Below are 19,277 nucleotides of genomic sequence, written 5' to 3' on the forward strand. Positions count from 1 at the left end.
AGGTCCTAGTTAGTACTATACAACAGGGAGGTCCTAGTTAGTACTATACAACAGGGAGGTCCAAGTTAGTACTATACAACAGGGAGGTCCAAGTTAGTTAGTACTATACAACAGGGAGGTCCTAGTTAGTACTATACAACAGGGAGGTCCTAGTTAGTACTATACAACAGGGAGGTCCTAGTTAGTACTATACAACAGGGAGGTCCTAGTTAGTACTATACAACAGGGAGGTCCTAGTTAGTACTATACAACAGGGAGGTCCTAGTTAGTACTATACAACAGGGAGGTCCTAGTTAGTTAGTACTATACAACAGGGAGGTCCTAGTTAGTTAGTACTATACAACAGGGAGGTCCTAGTTAGTTAGTACTATACAACAGGGAGGTCCTAGTTAGTACTATACAACAGGGAGGTCCTAGTTAGTACTATACAACAGGGAGGTCCTAGTTAGTACTATACAACAGGGAGGTCCAAGTTAGTTAGTACTATACAACAGGGAGGTCCTAGTTAGTTAGTACTATACAACAGGGAGGTCCTAGTTAGTACTATACAACAGGGAGGTCCTAGTTAGTACTATACAACAGGGAGGTCCTAGTTAGTTAGTACTATACAACAGGGAGGTCCTAGTTAGTTAGTACTATACAACAGGGAGGTCCTAGTTAGTACTATACAACAGGGAGGTCCTAGTTAGTACTATACAACAGGGAGGTCCTAGTTAGTACTATACAACAGGGAGGTCCTAGTTAGTACTATACAACAGGGAGGTCCTAGTTAGTACTATACAACAGGGAGGTCCAAGTTAGTTAGTACTATACAACAGGGAGGTCCAAGTTAGTTAGTACTATACAACAGGGAGGTCCAAGTTAGTTAGTACTATACAACAGGGAGGTCCTAGTTAGTACTATACAACAGGGAGGTCCTAGTTAGTACTATACAACAGGGAGGTCCTAGTTAGTACTATACAACAGGGAGGTCCTAGTTAGTACTATACAACAGGGAGGTCCTAGTTAGTACTATACAACAGGGAGGTCCTAGTTAGTACTATACAACAGGGAGGTCCTAGTTAGTACTATACAACAGGGAGGTCCAAGTTAGTACTATACAACAGGGAGGTCCTAGTTAGTACTATACAACAGGGAGGTTCAACCTAGTTAGTACTATACAACAGGGAGGTTCAACCTAGTTAGTACTATACAACAGGGAGGTCAAAGTTAGTTAGTACTATACAACAGGGAGGTCCTAGTTAGTACTATACAACAGGGAGGTCCAAGTTAGTACTATACAACAGGGAGGTCCAAGTTAGTACTATACAACAGGGAGGTCCTAGTTAGTACTATACAACAGGGAGGTTCAACCTAGTTAGTACTATACAACAGGGAGGTTCAACCTAGTTAGTACTACACAACAGGGAGGTTCAACCTAGTTAGTACTATACAACAGGGAGGTTCAACCTAGTTAGTACTATACAACAGGGAGGTCCAACCTAGTTAGTACTATACAACAGGGAGGTCCAACCTAGTTAGTACTATACAACAGGGAGGTCCTAGTTAGTTAGTACTATACAACAGGGAGGTCCTAGTTAGTTAGTACTATACAACAGGGAGGTCCTAGTTAGTTAGTACTATACAACAGGGAGGTTCAACCTAGTTAGTACTATACAACAGGGAGGTCCAACCTAGTTAGTACTATACAACAGGGAGGTCCAACCTAGTTAGTACTATACAACAAGGAGGTCCAACCTAGTTAGTACTATACAACAGGGAGGTTCAACCTAGTTAGTACTATACAACAGGGAGGTCCTAGTTAGTACTATACAACAGGGAGGTCCTAGTTAGTTAGTACTATACAACAGGGAGGTCCAAGTTAGTTAGTACTATACAACGGATGACACACAGAGAGACAAGTGCACCCAATCCTAAATCAACCCCTAGTCCCGACTTGTCTAGATCAGAATGCAGTGTTTCCCCTATATTCATTCCCATAGACTTCTAGTCATGCAGTGTTTCCCCTATATTCATTCCCATAGACTTCTAGTCATGCAGTGTTTCCCCTATATTCATTCCCATAGACTTCTAGTCATGCAGTGTTTCCCCTATATTCATTCCCATAGACTTCTAGTCATGCAGTGTTTCCCCTATATTCATTCCCATAGACTTCTAGTCATGCAGTGTTTCCCCTATATTCATTCCCATAGACTTCTAGTCATGCAGTGTTTCCCCTATATTCATTCCCATAGACTTCTAGTCATGCAGTGTTTCCCCTATATTCATTCCCATAGACTTCTAGTCATGCAGTGTTTCCCCTATATTCATTCCCATAGACTTCTAGTCATGCAGTGTTTCCCCTATATTCATTCCCATAGACTTCTAGTCATGCAGTGTTTCCCCTATATTCATTCCCATAGACTTCTAGTCATGCAGTGTTTCCCCTATATTCATTCCCATAGACTTCTAGTCATGCAGTGTTTCCCCTATATTCATTCCCATAGACTTCCAGTCAGTCATTGCGCTAACGACTCCCATCTATGGGAAACACTGAATGTATTGGATAGATATAGCAATATGGTAGTAGCTCCACCATATTGCTTAGCCCTATACTTTCTTCACAAGTAGGGAGTGTAGTCTAGGGGTTAGGGTTTGATTTGGGACTGGATTAAAGCAGCTGTAACACATGGATGGGCCCCAAACCCTGGAATACTAAACACTGGTAATGTATATGGGTTTTGATCCGGCTGTTCTCCTGTAAATTACACAAACAAAACCCACTTCAATTCAGACAATATTTTTCAAGACATCCCTTTTATCTGGGTTGGTTTGTGTGAAGGATTTGGACAGAACACCTAGGTATTCAGACGGTCAGCTAGCGGCAGGAGGTTAGAACCCCTAGGCATTTTGACGGTCAGCTAGCTGCAGGAAGTTAGAACCCCTAGGCATTCTGACGGTCAGCTAGCTGCAGGAGGTTAGAACACCTAGGCATTCTGACGGTCAGCTAACACCTAGGCATTCTGACGGTCAGCTAGCTGCAGGAGGTTAGAACGGTCGGTAGTTCCAGAAACTAGAGAAGACGGAAATCTAGAAGGAGGAGGAGAAGGAGGAAAATCCAGTTAATGTGTCACAGTAAGCCAATATAATAAAAGCTTTATAATATAGATCACAAAAGAAGTGCCTTGGCTTTGTGTTGTACATAAGCTGTCAGTTTGATGGTTTTCTGGGATATACGCCACAACTTCTGCTTCTCAGTCGATTTCAAATCAAATGTATTTATAAAGCCCTCCGTACATCAGCTGATATCTCAAAGTGCTGTACAGAAACCCAGCCTAAAACCCCATACAGCAAGCAATGCAGGTGTAGAAGCACGATTTAGACTCTTGTTTCCAATGAGCACCTTTTCATACCATTTAGACATTTTTCACAGAAGCAAAACAGCTCTCCCTGTCTTCTCTTTTCTGAGTCTGACATTAGTTTACGGACACACTTGAACAAGGTGAATCATCTACTTCATACCAACTGACCCACAGCCTGGATCTATGCCAATACCCGCAGCTACTCATTCACTTCAGTGTATTCTGTGGACCAATGGGAGTGCTGGAAAAAAAGTGTCCTGCTGCCCACAGACATCACCCACCTTGTCCTTGAGCTGCTGACAGAGCTGCAGTGAGATGGTGAAGAAGATCAGGGTGTTGTTGAGCCAGGGGACAACACACTCCACCTTGTGAACCTGGCTCACCTCAAACTTAGCATTGTTCAGCTCGCTGGGGGGAGACAGCAGGGAAAGAGGTCGACAACAATAAAACGACAACAAGAAAGCAGTTGGATGTATTGGAAATGGCACTGTATGTGTTAAACAAGTTGGGAACTGTGTGTGTGAAAGTATTCAGAAATGAGAGGACCCAGGGTCGACCCAACAAGCATAATTTACTATGCAGCTGACTAGTGACAAAAAAAATCTATTTAAAAAAAAAAAACGGTAGTTAGTATTGTTAGAGACACACGGATATCTTCACATCAACAAGATGTGAAACGTACGTGAAAAGATACTGTGTGTACTGACCCCGGACAGCCCATCTGAAGTGTTAGTGACCGACATAACGTGAAGCGTTATACCAAGCAGAACTTACAACATGGCTCCGGGGTTGTGTAACACGGAGCTCCCAGATGGCTTGAAGTTCTGTTGAAACACCACAGCTAGGCAAACTGATGCATCTTCACAATACCACATGTGATTACAGAACTAACAGCTGTGAAAGTTGTCTCAGGGCTGGATTCGATCCGCAGACTGTATCTGCGTGTGAGTGTGTACCTTGGTGGTGTTGGGCTGCATTGCGTGCAGCTGGTAGACAGTCAGACACAGCTTACTCAGGTTGATATAGAAGTTCACCATCACATCGCCTGGCATTGGAGGAGTGAACATTTTCTAGAGAGAGAGAAGAAGAGAAGGGGAGAGAGAGAGAAGAAGAGAAGAAAGGGGAGAGAGAAAGAAGAAGAGAAGGGGGGAGAGAGAGAACGAGAGAGAGAGAAGAAGAGAAGGGGAGAGAGAGAAGAGAAGAAAGGGGAGAGAGAGAAAGAAGAAGAGAAGGGGGGAGAGAGAGAACGAGAGAGAGAGAAGAAGAGAAGGGGAGAGAGAGAAGAGAAGAAAGGGGAGAGAGAGAAAGAATAAGAGAAGGGGAGAGAGAGAGAGAGAGAGAGAGAGAGAAGAAGAGAAGAATGGGGAGAGAGAGAACGAGAGAGTCATTGATGTAAATTGCATACAGTAGACGGCGAGACCAGTTTCTCTGCTATGACCTATAACCTATGACAGACTCACCATGAGGCCGCTGGTGGCCAGCTCCGGCAGGGTCATGGCTGCCGGAGTGGTGAGGCGGTTACGAGCCCTGGTCAGCTGGAGCATCACCGCGTCCATCAGCTACAACAACGACATCATCAACCACAGTAATCAACTGGGAACAAATACAACCGGAGACATATAGAGGAAATGCTCTGGTGAAGAGATGCACTCTGGGATGGAAATGTTGTTCTAGGTAATGAACGGGTACATGGTGGAGCAAAGTTGAAGTCTAATGGTGCGTAGTGTAGTGTAGTCTAATGGTGCGTAGTGTAGTCTAGTCTAATGGTGCGTAGTGTAGTCTAGTCTAATGTTGCGTAGTGTAGTCTAGTCTAGTCTAATGTTGCGTAGTGTAGTCTAGTCTAGTCTAATGTTGCGTAGTGTAGTCTAGTCTAATGTTGCGTAGTGTAGTCTAGTCTAATGTTGCGTAGTGTAGTCTAGTCTAATGTGTGGCGTGTAGTCTAGTCTAATGTGTGGCGTGTAGTCTAGTCTAATGTGTGGCGTGTAGTCTAGTCTAATGTGTGGCGTGTAGTCTAGTCTAATGGCGTGGCGTGTAGTGTAGTCTAATGGCGTGGCGTGTAGTGTAGTCTAATGGCGTGTAGTGTAGTCTAGTCTAATGGCGTGTAGTCTAGTCTAATGGCGTGTAGTCTAGTCTAATGGCGTGTAGTCTAGTCTAATGGCGTGTAGTCTAGTCTAATGGCGTGTAGTCTAGTCTAATGGCGTGTAGTCTAGTCTAATGGCGTGTAGTCTAGTCTAATGGCGTGTAGTCTAGTCTAATGGCGTGTAGTCTAGTCTAATGGCGTGTAGTCTAGTCTAATGGCGTGTAGTCTAGTCTAATGGCGTGTAGTCTAGTCTAATGGCGTGTAGTCTAGTCTAATGGCGTGTAGTCTAGTCTAATGGCGTGTAGTCTAGTCTAATGGCGTGTAGTCTAGTCTAATGGCGTGTAGTCTAGTCTAATGGCGTGTAGTCTAGTCTAATGGCGTGTAGTCTAGTCTAATGGCGTGTAGTCTAGTCTAATGGCGTGTAGTCTAGTCTAATGGCGTGTAGTCTAGTCTAATGGCGTGTAGTCTAGTCTAATGGCGTGTAGTCTAGTCTAATGGCGTGTAGTCTAGTCTAATGGCGTGTAGTCTAGTCTAATGGCGTGTAGTCTAGTCTAATGGCGTGTAGTCTAGTCTAATGGCGTGTAGTCTAGTCTAATGGCGTGTAGTCTAGTCTAATGGCGTGTAGTCTAGTCTAATGGCGTGTAGTCTAGTCTAATGGCGTGTAGTCTAGTCTAATGGCGTGTAGTCTAGTCTAATGGCGTGTAGTCTAGTCTAATGGCGTGTAGTCTAGTCTAATGGCGTGTAGTCTAGTCTAATGGCGTGTAGTCTAGTCTAATGGCGTGTAGTCTAGTCTAATGGCGTGTAGTCTAGTCTAATGGCGTGTAGTCTAGTCTAATGATGTGTAGTCTAATGGTGTGTAGTGTAGACAAATTATGTGTAGACTAATGATGTGTAGTCTAATGGTGTGTAGTGTAGTCTAATGGTGTGTAGTGTAGTCTAATGGTGTGTAGTGTAGTCTAATGGTGTGTAGTGTAGACTAATGGTGTGTAGTCTAATGTTGTGTAGTGTAGACAAATTATGTGTAGACTAATGATGTGTAGTCTAATGGTGTGTAGTGTAGTCTAATGGTGTGTAGTGTAGTCTAATGGTGTGTAGTGTAGACTAATGGTGTGTAGTCTAATGTTGTGTAGTGTAGTCTAATGACGTGTAGTCTAATGGCGTGTCGTGTAGTCTAATGGCGTGTCGTGTAGACTAATGGCGTGTCGTGTAGACTAATGGCGTGTCGTGTAGACTAATGGCGTGTCGTGTAGACTAATGGCGTGTCGTGTAGACTAATGGCGTGTCGTGTAGACTAATGGCGTGTCGTGTAGACTAATGGCGTGTCGTGTAGACTAATGGCGTGTCGTGTAGACTAATGGCGTGTCGTGTAGACTAATGGCGTGTCGTGTAGACTAATGGCGTGTCGTGTAGACTAATGGCGTGTCGTGTAGACTAATGGCGTGTCGTGTAGACTAATGGCGTGTCGTGTAGACTAATGGCGTGTCGTGTAGACTAATGGCGTGTCGTGTAGACTAATGGCGTGTCGTGTAGACTAATGGCGTGTCGTGTAGACTAATGGAGTGTCGTGTAGACTAATGGCGTGTCGTGTAGACTAATGGCGTGTCGTGTAGACTAATGGCGTGTCGTGTAGACTAATGGCGTGTCGTGTCGACTAATGGCGTGTCGTGTCGTCTAATGGCGTGTCGTGTCGTCTAATGGCGTGTCGTGTCGTCTAATGGCGTGTAGTGTCGTCTAATGGCGTGTAGTGTCGTCTAATGGCGTGTAGTGTCGTCTAATGGCGTGTCGTGTAGACTAATGATGTGTAGACTAATGGTGTGTAGTGTAGTCTAATGGCGTGTAGTCTAATGGCGTGTAGTGTAGTCTAATGGCGTGTAGTGTAGACTAATGGTATGTAGTGTAGACTAATGGTGTGTAGTGTAGACTAATGGTATGTAGTGTAGACTAATGGTATGTAGTGTAGACTAATGGTGTGTAGTCTAATGGCGTTTAGTCTAATGGCGTGTAGTGTGGTCTAATGGCGTGTAGTGTAGTCTAATGGCGTTTAGTCTAATGGCGTGTAGTGTAGTCTAATGGCGTGTAGTGTAGTCTAATGGCGTGTCGTGTAGACTAATGGCGTGTCGTGTAGACTAATGGCGTGTAGTGTAGACTAGTGACGTGTAGTGTAGACTAGTGACGTGTAGTGTAGACCAGTGACGTGTAGTGTAGACCAATGATGTGTAGTGTAGACTAATGATGTGTAGACTAATGTGTAGACTAATGATGTGTAATGTAGAATAATGTGTAGACTAATGATGTGTAGTGTAGTCTAATGGCGTGTCGTGTAGTCTAATGGCGTGTCGTGTCGTCTAATGGCGTGTCGTGTCGTCTAATGGCGTGTCGTGTCGTCTAATGGCGTGTCGTGTCGTCTAATGACGTGTCGTCTAATGACGTGTCGTGTCGTCTAATGACGTGTCGTGTCGTCTAATGGCGTGTCGTGTCGTCTAATGGCGTGTCGTGTCGTCTAATGGCGTGTCGTGTCGTCTAATGACGTGTCGTGTCGTCTAATGACGTGTAGTGTCGTCTAATGACGTGTAGTGTCGTCTAATGATGTGTAGTGTTGACATAGAAAATAGAGGAAAACCACTTCCCTGATAGCTCTGCTATATCTGTTAGCTCCGCTATGACACAGAAAGCGGTTTATTTCTGACAGTAATTATCAGAGTTTTCCCTGGTGGAAACGAACCTCATTACCCTCGGCCCCAGTCTTAAAGTGGTAGCTGTGTGTGTGTTCCTACCTTGTTGACCTCGGCCCCAGTCTTAAAGTGGTAGCTGTGTGTGTGTTCCTACCTTGTTGACCTCGGCCCCAGTCTTAAAGTGGTAGCTGTGTGTGTGTTCCTACCTTGTTGACCTCGGCCCCAGTCTTAAAGTGGTAGCTGTGTGTGTGTTCCTACCTTGTTGACCTCGGCCCCAGTCTTAAAGTGGTAGCTGTGTGTGTGTTCCTACCTTGTTGACCTCGGCCCCAGTCTTAAAGTGGTAGCTGTGTGTGTGTTCCTACCTTGTTGACCTCGGCCCCAGTCTTAAAGTGGTAGCTCTCATCTCTACCACTCAGCAGCTGCAGAGCCTGATTCACATGGTTCCTAGCATCCTGGATCTGAGGGAGAGACGAGGACAGAGTCAGTATTATTAGATCTGAGACAGGGACAGAGTCAGTATTATTAGATCTGAGGGAGAGACAGGGACAGAGTCAGTATTATTAGATCTGAGACAGGGACAGAGTCAGTATTATTAGATCTGAGACAGGGACAGAGTCAGTATTATTAGATCTGAGACAGGGACAGAGTCAGTATTATTAGATCTGAGGGAGAGACGGGGACAGAGTCAGTATTATTAGATCTGAGGGAGAGACGGGGACAGAGTCAGTATTATTAGATCTGAGACGGGGACAGAGTCAGTATTATTAGATCTGAGGGAGAGACGGGGACAGAGTCAGTATTATTAGATCTGAGACGGGGACAGAGTCAGTATTATTAGATCTGAGACGGGGACAGAGTCAGTATTATTAGATCTGAGACGGGGACAGAGTCAGTATTATTAGATCTGAGACGGGGACAGAGTCAGTATTATTAGATCTGAGACAGGGACAGAGTCAGTATTATTAGATCTGAGACAGGGACAGAGTCAGTATTATTAGATCTGAGACAGGGACAGAGTCAGTATTATTAGATCTGAGACAGGGACAGAGTCAGTATTATTAGATCTGAGACAGGGACAGAGTCAGTATTATTAGATCTGAGACAGGGACAGAGTCAGTGTTATTAGATCTGAGACAGGGACAGAGTCAGTATTATTAGATCTGAGACAGGGACAGAGTCAGTATTATTAGATCTGAGACAGGGACAGAGTCAGTGTTATTAGATCTGAGACAGGGACAGAGTCAGTATTATTAGATCTGAGACAGGGACAGAGTCAGTATTATTAGATCTGAGGGAGAGACAGGGTCAGTATTATTAGATCTGAGGGAGAGACAGGGACAGAGTCAGTATTATTAGATCTGAGACAGGGACAGAGTCAGTATTATTAGATCTGAGACAGGGACAGAGTCAGTATTATTAGATCTGAGGGAGAGACGGGGACAGAGTCAGTATTATTAGATCTGAGGGAGAGACGGGGACAGAGTCAGTATTATTAGATCTGAGACAGGGACAGAGTCAGTATTATTAGATCTGAGACAGGGACAGAGTCAGTATTATTAGATCTGAGACAGGGACAGAGTCAGTATTATTAGATCTGAGACAGGGACAGAGTCAGTATTATTAGATCTGAGACAGGGACAGAGTCAGTATTATTAGATCTGAGACAGGGACAGAGTCAGTATTATTAGATCTGAGACAGAGACAGGGACAGAGTCAGTATTATTAGATCTGAGACAGGGACAGAGTCAGTATTATTAGATCTGAGACAGGGACAGAGTCAGTATTATTAGATCTGAGACAGGGACAGAGTCAGTATTATTAGATCTGAGACAGGGACAGAGTCAGTATTATTAGATCTGAGACAGGGACAGAGTCAGTATTATTAGATCTGAGACAGGGACAGAGTCAGTATTATTAGATCTGAGACAGGGACAGAGTCAGTATTATTAGATCTGAGGGAGAGACGGGGACAGAGTCAGTATTATTAGATCTGAGGGAGAGACGGGGACAGAGTCAGTATTATTAGATCTGAGACAGGGACAGAGTCAGTATTATTAGATCTGAGACAGGGACAGAGTCAGTATTATTAGATCTGAGACAGGGACAGAGTCAGTATTATTAGATCTGAGACAGGGACAGAGTCAGTATTATTAGATCTGAGACAGGGACAGAGTCAGTATTATTAGATCTGAGACAGGGACAGAGTCAGTATTATTAGATCTGAGGGAGAGACGGGGACAGAGTCAGTATTATTAGATCTGAGACAGGGACAGAGTCAGTATTATTAGATCTGAGGGATAGACAGGGACAGAGTCAGTATTATTAGATCTGAGGGAGAGACAGGGACAGAGTCAGTATTATTAGATCTGAGGGAGAGACAGGGACAGAGTCAGTATTATTAGATCTGAGACGAGGACAGAGTCAGTATTATTAGATCTGAGACAGGGACAGAGTCAGTATTATTAGATCTGAGACAGAGACAGGGACAGAGTCAGTATTATTAGATCTGAGACAGGGACAGAGTCAGTATTATTAGATCTGAGACAGGGACAGAGTCAGTATTATTAGATCTGAGACAGGGACAGAGTCAGTATTATTAGATCTGAGACAGGGACAGAGTCAGTATTATTAGATCTGAGACAGGGACAGAGTCAGTATTATTAGATCTGAGACAGGGACAGAGTCAGTATTATTAGATCTGAGACAGGGACAGAGTCAGTATTATTTGATCTGAGACAGGGACAGAGTCAGTATTATTTGATCTGAGACAGGGACAGAGTCAGTATTATTAGATCTGAGACAGGGACAGAGTCAGTATTATTAGATCTGAGGGAGAGACAGAGTCAGTATTGTTAGATCTGAGACAGGGACAGAGTCAGTATTATTAGATCTGAGGGAGAGACAGGGACAGAGTCAGTATTATTAGATCTGAGACAGGGACAGAGTCAGTGTTATTAGATCTGAGACGAGGACAGAGTCAGTATTATTAGATCTGAGGGAGAGACAGGGACAGAGTCAGTATTATTAGATCTGAGATGAGGACAGAGTCAGTATTATTAGATCTGAGACGAGGACAGAGTCAGTGTTATTAGATCTGAGGGAGAGACAGGGACAGAGTCAGTATTATTAGATCTGAGGGAGAGACAGGGACAGAGTCAGTATTATTAGATCTGAGACGAGGACAGAGTCAGTATTATTAGATCTGAGGGAGAGACAGGGACAGAGTCAGTGTTATTAGATCTGAGACAGGGACAGAGTCAGTATTATTAGATCTGAGGGAGAGACAGGGACAGAGTCAGTATTATTAGATCTGAGACAGGGACAGAGTCAGTATTATTAGATCTGAGACAGGGACAGAGTCAGTATTGTTAGATCTGAGACAGGGACAGAGTCAGTATTATTAGATCTGAGACAGGGACAGAGTCAGTATTATTAGATCTGAGACAGGGACAGAGTCAGTATTATTAGATCTGAGACAGGGACAGAGTCAGTATTATTAGATCTGAGACAGGGACAGAGTCAGTATTATTAGATCTGAGACAGGGACAGAGTCAGTATTATTAGATCTGAGACAGGGACAGAGTCAGTATTATTAGATCTGAGGGAGAGACAGGGACAGAGTCAGTATTATTAGATCTGAGGGAGAGACAGGGACAGAGTCAGTATTATTAGATCTGAGACGAGGACAGAGTCAGTATTATTAGATCTGAGACAGGGACAGAGTCAGTATTATTAGATCTGAGACAGGGACAGAGTCAGTATTATTAGATCTGAGACAGGGACAGAGTCAGTATTATTAGATCTGAGATGAGGACAGAGTCAGTGTTATTAGATCTGAGACGAGGACAGAGTCAGTATTATTAGATCTGAGGGAGAGACAGGGACAGAGTCAGTGTTATTAGATCTGAGACAGGGACAGAGTCAGTATTATTAGATCTGAGACAGGGACAGAGTCAGTATTATTAGATCTGAGACGAGGGACAGAGTCAGTGTTATTAGATCTGAGACGAGGACAGAGTCAGTATTATTAGATCTGAGGGAGAGACAGGGACAGAGTCAGTGTTATTAGATCTGAGGGAGAGACGGGGACAGAGTCAGTATTATTAGATCTGAGACAGGGACAGAGTCAGTATTATTAGATCTGAGACAGGGACAGAGTCAGTATTATTAGATCTGAGACAGGGACAGAGTCAGTATTATTAGATCTGAGACAGGGACAGAGTCAGTATTATTAGATCTGAGACAGGGACAGAGTCAGTATTATTAGATCTGAGGGAGAGACAGGGACAGAGTCAGTATTATTAGATCTGAGGGAGAGACGAGGACAGAGTCAGTATTATTAGATCTGAGACGGGGACAGAGTCAGTATTATTAGATCTGAGACAGGGACAGAGTCAGTATTATTAGATCTGAGGGAGAGACAGAGTCAGTATTATTAGATCTGAGACAGGGACAGAGTCAGTATTATTAGATCTGAGACAGGGACAGAGTCAGTATTATTAGATCTGAGACAGGGACAGAGTCAGTATTATTAGATCTGAGACAGGGACAGAGTCAGTATTATTAGATCTGAGACAGGGACAGAGTCAGTATTATTAGATCTGAGACAGGGACAGAGTCAGTATTATTAGATCTGAGACAGGGACAGAGTCAGTATTATTAGATCTGAGAGAGAGACAGGGACAGAGTCAGTATTATTAGATCTGAGACGGGGACAGAGTCAGTATTATTAGATCTGAGACAGGGACAGAGTCAGTATTATTAGATCTGAGACAGGGACAGAGTCAGTATTATTAGATCTGAGACAGGGACAGAGTCAGTATTATTAGATCTGAGACAGGGACAGAGTCAGTATTATTAGATCTGAGACAGGGACAGAGTCAGTATTATTAGATCTGAGAGAGAGACAGGGACAGAGTCAGTATTATTAGATCTGAGAGACAGGGACAGAGTCAGTATTATTAGATCTGAGACGGGGACAGAGTCAGTATTATTAGATCTGAGACAGGGACAGAGTCAGTATTATTAGATCTGAGGGAGAGACAGGGACAGAGTCAGTATTATTAGATCTGAGACAGGGACAGAGTCAGTATTATTAGATCTGAGACAGGGACAGAGTCAGTATTATTAGATCTGAGACGGGACAGAGTCAGTATTATTAGATCTGAGACGGGGACAGAGTCAGTATTATTAGATCTGAGACAGGGACAGAGTCAGTATTATTAGATCTGAGACAGGGACAGAGTCAGTATTATTAGATCTGAGACAGGGACAGAGTCAGTATTATTAGATCTGAGACAGGGACAGAGTCAGTATTATTAGATCTGAGACAGGGACAGAGTCAGTATTATTAGATCTGAGACAGGGACAGAGTCAGTATTATTAGATCTGAGACAGGGACAGAGTCAGTATTATTAGATCTGAGACAGGGACAGAGTCAGTATTATTAGATCTGAGAGAGAGACAGGGACAGAGTCAGTATTATTAGATCTGAGACGGGGACAGAGTCAGTATTATTAGATCTGAGACAGGGACAGAGTCAGTATTATTAGATCTGAGACAGGGACAGAGTCAGTATTATTAGATCTGAGACAGGGACAGAGTCAGTATTATTAGATCTGAGACGAGGACAGAGTCAGTATTATTAGATCTGAGACAGAGACAGGGACAGAGTCAGTATTATTAGATCTGAGACAGGGACAGAGTCAGTATTATTAGATCTGAGACAGGGACAGAGTCAGTATTATTAGATCTGAGACAGGGACAGAGTCAGTATTATTAGATCTGAGGGAGAGACGGGGACAGAGTCAGTATTATTAGATCTGAGGGAGAGACGGGGACAGAGTCAGTATTATTAGATCTGAGACAGGGACAGAGTCAGTATTATTAGATCTGAGACAGGGACAGAGTCAGTATTATTAGATCTGAGACAGGGACAGAGTCAGTATTATTAGATCTGAGACAGGGACAGAGTCAGTATTATTAGATCTGAGGGAGAGACGGGGACAGAGTCAGTATTATTAGATCTGAGACAGGGACAGAGTCAGTATTATTAGATCTGAGGGATAGACAGGGACAGAGTCAGTATTAATAGATCTGAGGGAGAGACAGGGACAGAGTCAGTATTATTAGATCTGAGGGAGAGACAGGGACAGAGTCAGTATTATTAGATCTGAGACGGGACAGAGTCAGTATTATTAGATCTGAGACAGGGACAGAGTCAGTATTATTAGATCTGAGTCAGAGACAGGGACAGAGTCAGTATTATTAGATCTGAGACAGGGACAGAGTCAGTATTATTAGATCTGAGACAGGGACAGAGTCAGTATTATTAGATCTGAGACAGGGACAGAGTCAGTATTATTAGATCTGAGACAGGGACAGAGTCAGTATTATTAGATCTGAGACAGGGACAGAGTCAGTATTATTAGATCTGAGACAGGGACAGAGTCAGTATTATTAGATCTGAGACAGGGACAGAGTCAGTATTATTTGATCTGAGACAGGGACAGAGTCAGTATTATTTGATCTGAGACAGGGACAGAGTCAGTATTATTAGATCTGAGACAGGGACAGAGTCAGTATTATTAGATCTGAGGGAGAGACAGAGTCAGTATTGTTAGATCTGAGACAGGGACAGAGTCAGTATTATTAGATCTGAGGGAGAGACAGGGACAGAGTCAGTATTATTAGATCTGAGACAGGGACAGAGTCAGTGTTATTAGATCTGAGACAGGGACAGAGTCAGTATTATTAGATCTGAGGAGAGACAGGGACAGAGTCAGTATTATTAGATCTGAGATGAGGACAGAGTCAGTATTATTAGATCTGAGACGAGGACAGAGTCAGTGTTATTAGATCTGAGGGAGAGACAGGGACAGAGTCAGTATTATTAGATCTGAGGGAGAGACAGGGACAGAGTCAGTATTATTAGATCTGAGATGAGGACAGAGTCAGTATTATTAGATCTGAGACGGGACAGAGTCAGTGTTATTAGATCTGAGGGAGAGACAGGGACAGAGTCAGTGTTATTAGATCTGAGACAGGGACAGAGTCAGTATTATTAGATCTGAGGGAGAGACAGGGACAGAGTCAGTATTATTAGATCTGAGACAGGGACAGAGTCAGTATTATTAGATCTGAGACAGGGACAGAGTCAGTATTGTTAGATCTGAGACAGGGACAGAGTCAGTATTATTAGATCTGAGACAGGGACAGAGTCAGTATTATTAGATCTGAGACAGGGACAGAGTCAGTATTATTAGATCTGAGACAGGGACAGAGTCAGTATTATTAGATCTGAGACAGGGACAGAGTCAGTATTATTAGATCTGAGACAGGGACAGAGTCAGTATTATTAGATCTGAGACAGGGACAGAGTCAGTATTATTAGATCTGAGGGAGAGACAGGGACAGAGTCAGTATTATTAGATCTGAGGGAGAGACAGGGACAGAGTCAGTATTATTAGATCTGAGACAGGGACAGAGTCAGTATTATTAGATCTGAGACAGGGACAGAGTCAGTATTATTAGATCTGAGACAGGGACAGAGTCAGTATTATTAGATCTGAGACAGGGACAGAGTCAGTATTATTAGATCTGAGACGGGGACAGAGTCAGTATTATTAGATCTGAGGGAGACGGGGACAGAGTCAGTATTATTAGATCTGAGGGAGAGACGAGGACAGAGTCAGTATTATTAGATCTGAGACAGGGACAGAGTCAGTATTATTAGATCTGAGACAGGGACAGAGTCAGTATTATTAGATCTGAGACAGGGACAGAGTCAGTATTATTAGATCTGAGACAGGGACAGAGTCAGTATTATTAGATCTGAGGGAGAGACAGGGACAGAGTCAGTATTATTAGATCTGAGGGAGACAGGGACAGAGTCAGTATTATTAGATCTGAGACGGGGACAGAGTCAGTATTATTAGATCTGAGACAGGGACAGAGTCAGTATTATTAGATCTGAGGGAGAGACAGGGACAGAGTCAGTATTATTAGATCTGAGACGAGGACAGAGTCAGTATTATTAGATCTGAGACAGGGACAGAGTCAGTATTATTAGATCTGAGACAGGGACAGAGTCAGTATTATTAGATCTGAGACAGGGACAGAGTCAGTATTATTAGATCTGAGACAGGGACAGAGTCAGTATTATTAGATCTGAGACGAGGACAGAGTCAGTATTATTAGATCTGAGGGAGAGACAGGGACAGAGTCAGTATTATTAGATCTGAGATGAGGACAGAGTCAGTGTTATTAGATCTGAGACGAGGACAGAGTCAGTATTATTAGATCTGAGGGAGAGACAGGGACAGAGTCAGTGTTATTAGATCTGAGACAGGGACAGAGTCAGTATTATTAGATCTGAGACAGGGACAGAGTCAGTATTATTAGATCTGAGACGAGGACAGAGTCAGTGTTATTAGATCTGAGACGAGGACAGAGTCAGTATTATTAGATCTGAGGGAGAGACAGGGACAGAGTCAGTGTTATTAGATCTGAGGGAGAGACGGGGACAGAGTCAGTATTATTAGATCTGAGACAGGGACAGAGTCAGTATTATTAGATCTGAGACAGGGACAGAGTCAGTATTATTAGATCTGAGACAGGGACAGAGTCAGTATTATTAGATCTGAGACAGGGACAGAGTCAGTATTATTAGATCTGAGACAGGGACAGAGTCAGTATTATTAGATCTGAGACAGGGACAGAGTCAGTATTATTAGATCTGAGACAGGGACAGAGTCAGTATTATTAGATCTGAGGGAGAGACAGGGACAGAGTCAGTATTATTAGATCTGAGACAGGGACAGAGTCAGTATTATTAGATCTGAGACAGGGACAGAGTCAGTATTATTAGATCTGAGACGGGGACAGAGTCAGTATTATTAGATCTGAGACAGGGACAGAGTCAGTATTATTAGATCTGAGACAGGGACAGAGTCAGTATTATTAGATCTGAGACAGGGACAGAGTCAGTATTATTAGATCTGAGACGGGGACAGAGTCAGTATTATTAGATCTGAGACAGGGACAGAGTCAGTATTATTAGATCTGAGACAGGGACAGAGTCAGTATTATTAGATCTGAGACAGGGACAGAGTCAGTATTATTAGATCTGAGACAGGGACAGAGTCAGTATTATTAGATCTGAGACGGGGACAGAGTCAGTATTATTAGATCTGAGACAGGGACAGAGTCAGTATTATTAGATCTGAGACAGGGACAGAGTCAGTATTATTAGATCTGAGACAGGGACAGAGTCAGTATTATTAGATCTGAGACGGGGACAGAGTCAGTATTATTAGATCTGAGACAGGGACAGAGTCAGTGTTATTAGATCTGAGACAGGGACAGAGTCAGTGTTATTAGATCTGAGACAGAGACAGAGTCAGTATTATTAGATCTGAGACAGAGACAGAGTCAGTATTATTAGATCTGAGACGAGGACAGAGTCAGTATTATTAGATCTGAGGGAGAGACAGGGACAGAGTCAGTATTATTAGATCTGAGACAGGGACAGAGTCAGTATTATTAGATCTGAGACAGGGACAGAGTCAGTATTATTAGATCTGAGACAGGGACAGAGTCAGTATTATTAGATCTGAGACAGGGACAGAGTCAGTATTATTAGATCTGAGACAGGGACAGAGTCAGTATTATTAGATCTGAGACAGGGACAGAGTCAGTATTATTAGATCTGAGACAGGGACAGAGTCAGTATTATTACATCTGAGGGAGAGACAGGGACAGAGTCAGTATTATTAGATCTGAGACAGGGACAGAGTCAGTATTATTAGATCTGAGACAGGGACAGAGTCAGTATTGTTAGATCTGAGACAGGGACAGAGTCAGTATTATTAGATCTGAGACAGGGACAGAGTCAGTATTGTTAGATCTGAGACAGGGACAGAGTCAGTATTGTTAGATCTGAGGGAGAGACAGGGACAGAGTCAGTATTATTAGATCTGAGACAGGGACAGAGTCAGTATTGTTAGATCTGAGACAGGGACAGAGTCAGTATTATTAGATCTGAGACAGGGACAGAGTCAGTATTATTACATCTGAGGGAGAGACAGGGACAGAGTCAGTATTATTAGATCTGAGACAGGGACAGAGTCAGTATTATTAGATCTGAGGGAGAGACAGGGACAGAGTCAGTATTATTAGATCTGAGGGAGAGACAGGGACAGAGTCAGTATTATTAGATCTGAGACAGGGACAGAGTCAGTATTATTAGATCTGAGACAGGGACAGAGTCAGTATTATTAGATCTGAGGGAGAGACAGAGTCAGTATTATTAGATCTGAGGGAGAGACGAGTCAGTATTATTAGATCTGAGGGAGAGACGAGGACAGAGTCAGTATTATTAGATCTGAGGGAGAGACAGAGTCAGTATTATTAGATCTGAGGGAGAGACGAGGACAGAGTCAGTATTGTTAGATCTGAGGGAGAGACAGGAATTTAGGAATGTGGCCAGGTTGGGTATTTAGCCATGACACCAGGGTGTACACCCCTACTATGGGATTTTGAATGACCACAGAGAGTCAGGACACCCATTTTAAACGTCCCATCTGAAAGACGGCACCTGACGCAGGGCCAAGTCCCCAAATGTAATCAAGGTTTGAAATGATGAATGGTTTTTGTCTAATATTATATCTGTTGAGGCTTCTTGCGGTCAATTCGCAGTCTATAAATATTGGTTTTATTTTGTTCTGACTCCCGACCATCCTCTCAAGAAAAAGTTGTGACTGAATCTAGTTGATGGTTCTTGGTTTAGAGGTTGCAACAGAAGCATTTCACTGTACTTGTGCACATGACATTACAACTTGAAACCTGACACACACACCATACACACACACACACACTCACCTGTTGTAATTTCCAGTGCTTATCATCCCTGAATGTGAAATGCATCACTTGGTTGCTTTTGGCAGTTTTTTCAGATTGATGTCCTTCCAAGACAAAGCAATCAGAACCTGACATGTACAGACAGAACCTGACATTGTGACATGTTCTCTGTACTAAAACACATTACAGACAGAACCTGACATTGTGACATGTTCTCTACTAAAACATTACAGACAGAACCTGACATTGTGACATGTTCTCTGTACTAAAACACATTACAGACAGAACCTGACATTGTGACATGTTCTCTACTAAAACACATTA

The 19,277-nt window shown here is 43.2% G+C and overlaps 1 protein-coding gene across 1 annotated transcript; it reads right to left on the reverse strand.

Annotated features, from left to right (window-relative positions):
- Nucleotides 1–1,007: 1,007 nt before the first annotated feature.
- LOC135538050 (protein rogdi homolog) lies at nt 1,008–19,037 on the reverse strand. Its single transcript, XM_064964042.1, has 7 exons — nt 18,975–19,037; nt 8,456–8,551; nt 4,802–4,900; nt 4,298–4,411; nt 4,116–4,165; nt 3,623–3,749; nt 1,008–3,069 (listed from the first exon to the last, which is right to left on the reverse strand). The coding sequence occupies exons 1-7, from the start codon at nt 19,017–19,019 to the stop codon at nt 3,028–3,030; spliced, it is 573 nt and encodes a 190-aa protein (XP_064820114.1). The 5' UTR covers nt 19,020–19,037; the 3' UTR covers nt 1,008–3,027.
- Nucleotides 19,038–19,277: the final 240 nt, after the last annotated feature.

Source organism: Oncorhynchus masou, unplaced genomic scaffold (genome assembly GCF_036934945.1).
Source record: "Oncorhynchus masou masou isolate Uvic2021 unplaced genomic scaffold, UVic_Omas_1.1 unplaced_scaffold_899, whole genome shotgun sequence".
In the NCBI taxonomy this organism is placed as follows: domain Eukaryota; kingdom Metazoa; phylum Chordata; class Actinopteri; order Salmoniformes; family Salmonidae; genus Oncorhynchus; species Oncorhynchus masou.